Raw genomic sequence first — 10,885 nt, 5'->3', positions numbered from 1 at the left:
AGGGAAGTGGGGGGTGCTATGGGGGACTTTTGGGATAGCATTGGAAATGTAATTGAGGAAAATATGTAATAAAAAATATTAAAAATTAAAAAAATCACCCAAACAACACAAACTTATTGGATCCTTTTCTTATCCATAATGTATATGCTGATGACAATGACACAATTTAGGGATCCACAGTTCTTATTCTGTTCATTGTTTTCTACAGTAACCAGCATAGCTTGAGTTTGACTGTTGAATAGTAACAACTCTTTTGAAATTATGCTCTAGAGCTGATTAAAGAGGGAGTGTTGAGATGCTCCATGGAGGTGATATAGTAGTTCTATAGGTGGGGGGAGGCTAGGGGATGGATACAGGCACCATGGTGTCCAGGTGGAGGACAGGGGACAACCTCTGCTGTCTGTCTTTAACTTCCAACTCGTTTGAAAACTGTCTCTTTTGGTTTGCTGTTGCATATGCCAGGCAAGCAGGCCTAAGGAGGATTCCAAGGGATTCTCTTCTCTTGACACTCCATGCCAACATAGAAAATACAGATATACACTCTACATCATCTGGCTTTAAGTGAGTTCTGGGAATTCAAACATGTTCTGTGTGGCAAGTTCTTTACTCACTTACCATTTTCCCAGCTCCTCCATGGAGGTTCCTACAGGAGGTTCAACCAGGTAGGAATAATAAATCGAACACAAGTACTCAATGCAATGCAGTCTCCCATTCCTGCCATGCTTCAATTTATAGGTGTTGGTATAAGAGCTGGAATAAGCTAAGTATTCATCCGAACAATGCAGAATCGTGGATTGTTCCAGTGAGAAAGAAATTTGAGGACAGCTGTGTTGACTCCTTTTCTGGAGAATGTGTAGAATTCTCCCCACAAAACCACTGCTGAGCCCTCATTCAGGCTCTGAGATTTCTAGGAACAAGAAAAAGGAGGCAACACCTGCTTGGAGTAGTTCAGGCAGAGCCTATATCTTACAATGACCACAGACAAGCATCACTGGCAGGTATGCATAGTGGAGTTGCTCATGATTTAGATGACTAAATGTCATGCTTTCCACCTGACAGGTTTTGATATAGAACCCTGCCACAGAGTTGCTTGGCCTTCCATGGGAAAGGGTGCAGCTCATGACTCACATTTTGAGAACCTCTGGTCTAGTGCAACTTTTATAGTCATATATTTTTTAATTTTTTGGTAAGGACTAAGGAAGCTAGTGATCTGAATAATAAAACAAACCTCGGTAGTAACTGAAGGATCAATCAGCACAATTTCTTTTAAAAAATTAATGAGTGCCTACAAGCCTTCTATCAAAAGCACAAGATTGAGTAGCATTAGGTCAGTAGATAAAACAGCAACCAAGGAGTAGAGAAAGCTCTCATTCTTATTGAATGTTCCCTTATCAAAATACCAGTGATCATAAATTGTATGTAATTAAAACTTAAAAGGCAGAAAGTGTTGGTAAAAACATGATAACAAACAGAAAGACGCCGGTGGAAACCATTTCCCCTGGAATAAAACCAAGGCACTGAGGAGCCAGCTCACACATTTTCCATTGTAGTTTAGACAGCAGGCAATCATTAGGTATGATTAGAATAGCTTTACTTCCTTGGTTTCATCTGAGACCAGGCATGCTGTCAGAAGGAGAGCATTTGAGCAAGCCACGGTGTGCCACCGTGTTTTCTTTCTTCCCTTAATATGGTTTGATTCCCCTGTCAAGTTTTCACTCTCAAACTGTTGCTCTGCCCTTTTTCAACAACTAAAAGGATTTTCCAGACATTCAAACAATGGTAATAAAAATATTTCCCAGAAATACCAGGTTGGGTTCCAAACCGCAGAAAGCATCTTTACAACCAGTGGCCACAATTACAGTTTACAAAGCCTCATTTAATCAGGCCCACAAGAATGCCTTTTAGCAATCAGGACTGACAACAATAAGCAGTCATAATATGTAAAGAATAATCTGACTGACCTTCAGAGGAGAAATGTGAGACTGTAAGACATATCCGTGGACATTTTCTATTTGAGAGAGGTTCTTTTCCGACACATGCACAAGTTCTGGACCTCTTACTTCATGAGTTAGCCGAGGTAAGGAATGATCATGTGGACCGTCCTCATCTTGGTATCGATACTTCTGGCAGAAAACAAAAGAGGGAAAGGATGTATCAGTGTTAGGAAGGGATTCTAATAGTTTGAACTAGGCAGGACATACTGTATGACTCATGTTGACATTACCAAATGTTTGGCTATAAACTCTTTAAGTAGTCACTGTAAATAAGATCAAGTACAAGTAAAACTGTATCAATATTAGGCAACGCTGAACAATATTTTGTCATGACAATATACTGTATTTCTGAGACAAAGAAGAACTGGTAACAAATAATATATATATATATACATATATATATGTGTGTGTGTATATGTATTTATGTATATGTATATACATATATATTTATGTATATGTACACACACATATATATATATGTGTGATGATATATATATATATGATGTGATATATATATATATGAAATGGGAGGATCTTCTTTTTATCCTGCAAATAACTAGAGTAACTAGCTACATAGATGCTATTATGCTTCAGTCACAGGTGGAGAAAAAACTACAGAGCAATACATTAGAACTCTGATATACACTTAATTTTGCTGCAGGATCCATCAAAAGTTTAAAATTCCCCTGATAATGAAGAAAAATTTCCACCCATGATATTTCTATAAGCTCTAAAGGGAAGTTAATTGGTTTGACTTTAGTTCAACCCCAAGGAAGAACACTGATTTGGGTTAGTTGCATTCTAGGATAAAATATTATAATTTTGAGGAATTAAGCTAATTTTTAAAGAATTTCCCAAATGAAGCCAGAGTCTGCTCAGATGAATCTAGAGGGTAAGAGGTACCACTTCTTTCTCTTGTTTCCTTTCCCCTTCCATGAACCAGTTCTCCATATTCCCATAGCAGGGGAAGAATTCCCTTGCAAAGGCCATTGCTAAAGATATCCATGCAAATTTCAGAAAGCTTCAGAGAGAAAAATCTTGAGACAAGAAATGATCTTAGGGAACTCTCTCCTTATTGGGAGTTCTCCCTCTTCAGTCATGGTCTGTGTCTCCAAGGCTTGACACCCTATCTCTTGATCTCTTCATGGCCTCCTCTTTCCAGAATGATCTTTTTTGGGAAAGAACCCTATTTCAAAGCATTTGACCTTGTAGGAAAAATAAAGGAGACAATTTTGCCTCCCAACCCAGCTAATCCACTCGTCTGATGGTCTTGCTTGATCTTTATGTCCTATGTATTACACAAGGACTTTGGAATAAGGATCCAGTTGTTGTCATAAGTGCCTTCTCAAGTTTCACTTTACATCAAAACTACTACACCCAGTCAAGAAAATTCTGTCTTCTTCTGAATATATTTTCACTTATTTTTGACATGAAAAGTATGTTGCCTTGAATATCAGTTTTCAGTAAGACTCATAATTTTATAACAACAACAACAACAAAAAAAAAACACCACAGGGTTAACGATTCACTTTGTCATCCATTCTCAGAGCTGATTATTATCAATACATGCATTTCTAGGGAGTCTATGCAGTACAAATCTCAAAAATTAAAAAAAAAATCCTATAGTGTCATAAAGGCACTTGATAAAGGACTCCCATAGTCTGCTTCCATTTCAGCCATTCTTCTGTGATACTACATTTTGACTGAGACAAAACTAAGGCTTTGGGAAGTTAAGATAACTTTTCAAGGTCATCAACTATAGGGAGATTAGCTATGGGATCCAGTCCAGATAATTCCAACTTGATTGTCTTTACTGCTACCTATAGTACATTACTTAATCCCATAAGGAGATGAAGTTAATTCTGGAGATTCAGTGGGAGCCTGATAGAAAAATATCACTGAGAATACACACTGAGATGAGGTTTGAACAGTTCTGCAAAATTGTAAATATCATGATTCGGTTTTTCTTTTTCTTTTTTTTAAATTTTTTTATTAGATATTTTCTCATTTACATTTCAAATGCTATCCCAAAAGTCCCCTCTCCCCGCCCTGCTCCCCTACCCACTCACTCCCACTTCTTGGTCCTGGCTTTCCCCTGTACTGGGGCATATAAAGTTTGCTAGACCAAGGGGCCTCTAATGCTATTAATAATTTGAAGAGGAACTCTCCCTCCGAAGTATAGACTATCTAAATCAGTTATGTTTTCACTGGGAGAAGACAAATGTCATGGCTGCCATTGCCTACAGAGTTCAAGTTTCCGTCTGTGATGAGCTGCTATCAGCACCACTGCATGAGCCAGACCTCAATCACTTCTGAATTTTTCTCTCTCCATTCTGAGTGGCTATGAACTACAGCAACATCATAAATAGACTTGAAGTATTCTTTTAACTTCAGCAAATTATATACAATATAATTTTTATTATCTTGACCATTTAAAAAAGTATATGGTTTAGCCAGGAATGGTGGGGCACAACTCTAATGACAGGATCGGGGAGGCAGAGGAAAAAGAATTGTGAGTTTGAATCAAGCCCAGGCTTTTGGCCAGAGGGCTACATAGCATAGTAAGACCCTGTCATAAAACCCCACGTTGTACCGTAACTTCATCTGATTATGTAACAGTTGTATATAACTTTTTATCTTAAAACTGTTCTCATAGCTTCTTGTGCTTGAAAAGTTATAATCCTTTATGGTATAGGTGTGTTTCCAATTTTTCTGCCAATCTGGGTTAACATCTCAAACTCCTTAGATAAGTATCTATCATCTATGTTTAACAGTTGTTTACTTAACGGAGTTGTCCATGTCTTTTGAGGAAATTGAGGGAATACATAGGTTTTAGCATGTTGAGATACAGAAATATTTGCTAGATATAACTTTTTTTCATTATAAAGCATTATAAAACCAAGTTTAAGGAGAATCACAACCATATTGTTTGTGCAACAAAGTTTTGTAGTCAAGAATGATACAAGATTTTAACTGAGTTATCCATACACATAGTGAAACCACTGTAGACAGTGATGATGGCCACATACAGAATCAAATTCTATGGAAGCAAAAATTGAACAGAATCAACTTTGCCTGAAGCTTGCAAGCTTAAGATGGGATCTCAATGGATATATAAGGAGAACTAAATTTTATACAAAGCACAAAGGCATTAGAAGGTCACAAGTTCAAGGCCTGCCTTAATTATATGGTGACCTGGACATAAGGAAAAAAAAAAAACACATGTGTATCAGAAATTTATCACAAGCAAGGAAAGTAACCATGTTGTCTTGGTGACCTGTCCCTCTACCTAAACTCATAGAAATACCTTTTCAAAGTTCATGTCTATTCACTTCTTGGTAAGATATCCCTTGGAGAATGAAAAACTCCTCTCTCCTATGTACCTAGAAGTTACCTGAAAAACTAATACTGATATTAAGAAACTGTACCTGATGTGAAAAACACATTCCCAAGGTGTTCACCCAACAAGGGAGATTGAACAATTCTGTTGGGATCACAACTTTATAGGAGATTCTGAGTCAGCTTAGTCATCTTTCATTCTACAGATGCTTGGGAAGTTACTAATGCCACTCGGGGCTCTTTTGGAAGGTTTGTGGTGGTGGCAGAGAAGGGAGGCTATGAGGAATGGCCTCTGACTTGAAATCTGTGGATTAGTCTTCTTAGCTCCATGCTTCAGTGTGATCTATTTGAGAACAATCTACTTGAAGACAAAACAACAACAGAAACAAAAACCCTGACCCTTTGTCAAGAAACTTCCCTTCCTTCATCTTTAATGAGAATAGAGGCAGGAGCCATGCTACTAGCCAGGAGTTCTATGTTACCAACTCTTCTATGTCAATTTTACTTGGAGAATTTTGTCTCTGTCGTCAGGACTCCTTCTCCCTGTTCTTAAGGTTAAACTTCACTCAACACTGGATTCAAACAAATCAGCTTTTTATAGCTGCAATAATCAGAGCCAAGAAGGTGCATAGCATTTCTGTGACTGTTAGGAACACCAATGTATCTTTCTTGTCCCTTCTTGTATGTAGTATAACATTCCGTACTGATTCTAATCAGGGATTAATGGTTATACTATTAATTGTTTTCCCATGTATCTACAGTACATGATGGCTACGAATCAGAAATACATTTAGGTGTTGGACATTTCAGTGCCTATATGACACAAAATGAGAGATCCATATCTGTAAGTTTAACAGAATTGACTTTAAATTATTTGACCTATGATCCAGTCTATCTAATCAAAAATCCCACCAAGCAGAACATGCATGCAAATATCTACATCTTTTTTTAGCTACTGCTGTCTCTCATGTGAATAGATTAAAATTAAGAACTCTTGCTAGGGTCTGCATAGCACATTAGACCTTAGTGTGTGAGCCAGAACCATCCGGAAGTACCCAGAACTCAGAGGACCATGAACAGTCTTAGTCCAGCACAGGAGGTTCTCTGGCAGTTTGGAAGGGGGTGCTAGGCTGGCAGAGCAGATCACAGATGATCCAGAAGCTGGAAGTCTGCCAAGTTCTCATAAATAAAAATCTGTTTATCTTTTGTTGAACAAAAAGTACTCTACTCTCCTTTCTGACTAGCAGCCTGGGTTGGCACAAGACAGAAGAGCGAGAAAGGAGAGAAATATGGATATAGAAAGAGAGGGAGGTAAGGAAGAAGATAAAAGGGGGTGTGTGTGATATAAATCAAAAGCCAAGGAAAGCCAGAACATGTATGTGTGCTTCTGAGTTCTTGGTGATACCACAACATCGTACATCTATAAGATACAACCAGAAAACGCATTGCAAAGAATATGAAAGAGGTTTGCTATTTAAGGCTTAAAGCAATGCTGTGAAGCAGGTTTGAGGCCATCATTGGAAAGAGAGGCCCATTGGTCGTGCAAACTTTATATGCCTCAGTATAGGGGAACTCCAGGGCCAAAAAGTTGGAGTGGGTGGGTAGGGGAGTGGGGGGGGGGCATGGGGGACTTTTGGGATAGCATTGGAAATGTAAATGAGAAAAATACCTAATAAAAATATTTTTAAAAAAGGAAGTAAAACAAAAAAAAGACATTGAGCTTAGTAGTTTGTGAAGCTCTGCTGTGAAGCAAAGTAAAGAAATAAGTTTTAAAGTTAATGATCACTGGTAAACAATTATTGTAAGCCTAATTTGTATTATTAAAATTATCTGGATCACAAAAACATTTTAGTTAAGTGTTCAAAAGTTCCATAACATTCCGTAGCACGCTTGTGAAAAGGACATTATGACTATCACTGCTTTATTAGTGTTTAAGAACATTAAAATTCTATTTTATTGTTAAAAAGAAAGAAAGAATGCTGTTTACACTAGCCTGCTATGTAGAAATTGCTCAGGTTGCTCCTGTTAGTTGTATGAAAAACCAGTATTCCTGTGTCAAATCTCACTCCTTTTTGTCACCTAAGCTCTCCAAGGGTGGAAAAGCAAATCTTTACTTTCAGGTCCCATAATGTTCCACCAGAATGCTCCATAGCCAGTTGGCTGAGGGACTTTGCTGAGAGAAAACTTCTTTGCAAAAGGAGTTATTCCGCAAACAGGAAAAACCTATTTCAGGAGCAGTGTAGAGTCAGTGAGAAGATGAAATAAATAACAAATCTGCAAAGGAAGTGATGATTCCTAGGAAATATGTAAATTCAACTCAGAACACAGAAAATAACCAGCTGGGAGAAGGAAGGAGGCTCAAGAAATGAACTGCGGAAAGTATGAGCTTTTATTTCCTCTCCGAACAGTTCAGCAGAACTGCCAGGCGTGTTAAGTGGGGGGGTGGGGTGGGGGGTGTTATTCATAAAGTCTGATCATTGTAGATATTTGACTTATTTGAGGCCTGTGAGTAGAGAGCTGGCATTTTTCCAGCTCCTTTCTATTTTTCTTGGTTGTCCTGTGACCCTTAACCTGTGTCTAGCCATGCCCTGCACCTGCTGCAGCCTTCCCACCTTGCTACATTTCAGGAACAAACAAGTGGGGAAAACAGGGGGTGGAGGTGGGGGCTGGGTATAGAAGGTGGTGGCTGACAACAAGGAGCAGAAGAAAGAGAAGATGAAGACTCCTCAGTGTAGTGAATGGGTCAGCTCACTGATTCTTGTTTTGTATGTTCACTTCATTAATTTAAAATAAATTCTTGAATGGTATTTTGACTAGATCAGGCTTCTCTTTCTTCTCAGATGTAAAGGAATAGAAGGAATATGGGAAGAGAAAGAGTGAGACAGATATTACATCATTTTCACTGTTTCTCTCCTGAGTCTTCATCCTCCACTGCACTGCTCCTCCCTTTGTCATCTTTCAGGGGGGCAACATTTCTGTGATCATTTTCTTGATGTTTCTTTGCCCCATGGACTGACACATGTGTAGGAACAAGGCCCCTAATTGTTTTGTTCAACCCTGATTGCAGTACCTGATACCAAGTGGGTTCTCAATAAATGTTGAATGAATTGTCTGGCCCAGTCTGTCTGCAAATCTATTATTCAAAGACCTGGAAAAAAAAAGTAGGTCAAAGCTTACTGACCTCTCTCTATCTCTGACGCTGTCTCTGTCTCTTTTTCTCTCTCGCCTTTGCACCTTTTAGGAAAATAACCCACAGGCAGCCCAATGAACCCTTGAGAAGAAGACTTTTTCTTTCTTTCTTTCTTTTTTTTTTAATCAGATTTGGAGCAGGACATGGGCAAGAAGAGCACTGGAGTGAGAGATGAACCCCTCTTCCAGGCACTTAACTTGAATTTTTTTCAGACAAACACTCGACTAAAAGGAAATACTAGCTTGCTTTTTGCCACAGAGAACAGGATGAGCCAGGATGTTAATTAAATTACAAATCAGCTGTCTGCTTGCAGCTGACAGAGCTTTGTGCGCTTCCAAGCAACGTCAGATATTTTAAACCCTCTGTAATTACCTACAATGGAGAAGCTGCCAGCAAGGATGCCTTCATGAATATTTAATGGCTCTCAAGATTCTTTTTAAAGCACTGATGATTTGAATAATCAAGAGAGACCCTACTGTTACTTTGGGCTGCCCTCCATCTGTCCAGAGAAGATTCTAGAAGCCCAGTCAAGAGTACAGTCTTTTCCTGAGCTGGGTCCAGATTCAAGGGAAGCCAGATTCACCCAGGGAGTCACCCAAGAGTTAAACAGACCTGATTTCTTTGAATATGTTGTGGTGTTTTGAATATGTTTGGCCCAGGGAGTGGCACTATTTAAGAGGTGTAACTTTTTGGAGTAGGTGTGGCCTTTTTGGAGGAAGTAGGTCACTGTAGGGCTGGGCAATGATTACCTCCTCCTAACCTTGTGGGAGACAGTGTGCTCCTGGCTTCCTTTGGATAAATATGTAGAACTATCAGCTCCTTCTCCAGCTTCATGCCTGCCTGGACTCTGCCTTCCTGGTATGATGATAATGGAGTGAACCTCCTGAACCTGTGAGCTATCCTCAATTAAATGTTGTCCCCATTTAAATGTTCCCTTGGTCATGTGTCTTTTCATACCAATGGAAACCCTAAGACTTATATCAAAATGGAACCCCAGTCTGAGGTGCAGTGTTGTGAATTAAATTTACATAGGTAGCACGCAGGTTTTTGTTGTTGTTGTTGTTGTTGTTTTGATTTTGTTTTGTTTTTTAGGCTAAAAGGCTATTTTTAAATGGTCTTTTCTCAGGTAGTTCTCAGAACTGGACAAAGAAGATGGTGTCACTCTGATTTCCAAGTGTGAAGGAAAGAGGCTTAGAGGATCTTCAAAATACACTGTGAAGATGTGTTTCAAGACAGCCTTCATCTGTCAGCAAGCTGCAGCCCAACATGGTCGAGGAAAAGTCTGTTCTAGCTATGGAAACATGAGTCCAAACTTCCATTCTGACACTTGCCTCCTGAGAGACCTTTGGGAAGTTCTTGAGTATCTCTGAGCTTCATTTGACTACAGTTATGCATAAAAGAAACAGGACTTATTTCATAAAAGTAGAGGAGTTGAATACAGCACTGTATTCCAGGTGTACACTAAGGTTCAGGACAAATGGTAACTCCCCCATTTCATGAAATCTCAAGATCTTTGCAGTCTTCAGCTTTGTTATATAAATAAGACTGTAGCCCCCCTCACCCCCCAAGAGTAAACTTTCATTCAGCTGCTTCTATCAGCAATAGGAAGAAAAATATGAACAATTATTTGAATTCTTATCCTTCCACTCCTGAGGCCACTGAATTTAAGGAACGTCATAAAATCTCAGTAGTGGCTAAGAATCATGTTCTGAAGAGATGATTTGGACAGCTCCTAGTCCACCACCTACCATATAATCTTGGGAAACTCATTACAGTCTCTACGACTCACCAAGAGAGTAGAAACATGCCTCTATCGCAGGAATCTGCCAAGCGGCATTACATGGAAAGACTTAGGAGATATCTTATACCCTTGTGTATAATCAGTACTTAGCCTAAATTGTTTTTCTAAGACATTTGATGCTGTACATGACTTGTAGTGATTTTAAAAGTGGCAGAAACTAGAGAAATAATTCTACCTTTTCCTCCTCAGTTTCTTAATCTGTTTCCATTCCCCTATGAGACAATCTGTCAGGATGCCCACAAACACACCAGTTTTACTGAACCCCTACTAAATGTCAGGTACCATAATAATGTGTTAGGAAAATAATATTACTGAAGCCCCTGGCAGTGTTGTCTGATGTTCCTGGGAGCATAGAGATTTTAAAGAAAGAAAAAAAGGTAACACATAGGAGGGAACGGAACGAGTTCCCTGGCTTTTCGTGCACCAAGTTAGAGCAACAAGAAACAAATGCCACAGCCGGGATGTGATTAATCCCAGCACTCGGGAGGCAGAGGCAGGTGGATTTCTGAGTTCGAGGCCAGCCTGGTCTACAAAGTGAGTTCCAGGACAGCCAAGGCTACA

At 39.2% G+C, this 10,885-nt stretch overlaps 1 protein-coding gene across 3 annotated transcripts in view; it reads right to left on the bottom strand.

Moving 5' to 3' along the window:
- Dlg2 (discs large MAGUK scaffold protein 2) overlaps positions 1-10,885 on the bottom strand; it is a 1,891,758-nt gene that overhangs the window by 957,720 nt on the left and 923,153 nt on the right. For all 3 annotated transcript variants that reach the window (XM_029479404.1, XM_021169155.2, XM_021169152.2), the window contains one exon: positions 1,962-2,123. In XM_029479404.1, coding sequence (XP_029335264.1) covers positions 1,962-2,123 — 162 coding nt within the window. The remainder of the gene's footprint in view (positions 1-1,961; positions 2,124-10,885) is intronic.

Source organism: Mus caroli, chromosome 7, assembly GCF_900094665.2.
Source record: "Mus caroli chromosome 7, CAROLI_EIJ_v1.1, whole genome shotgun sequence".
NCBI lineage: Eukaryota > Metazoa > Chordata > Mammalia > Rodentia > Muridae > Mus > Mus caroli.
The sequence above is the reverse complement of the archived record's forward strand: the minus strand, read 5'-3'. Positions and strand labels throughout refer to the sequence as shown.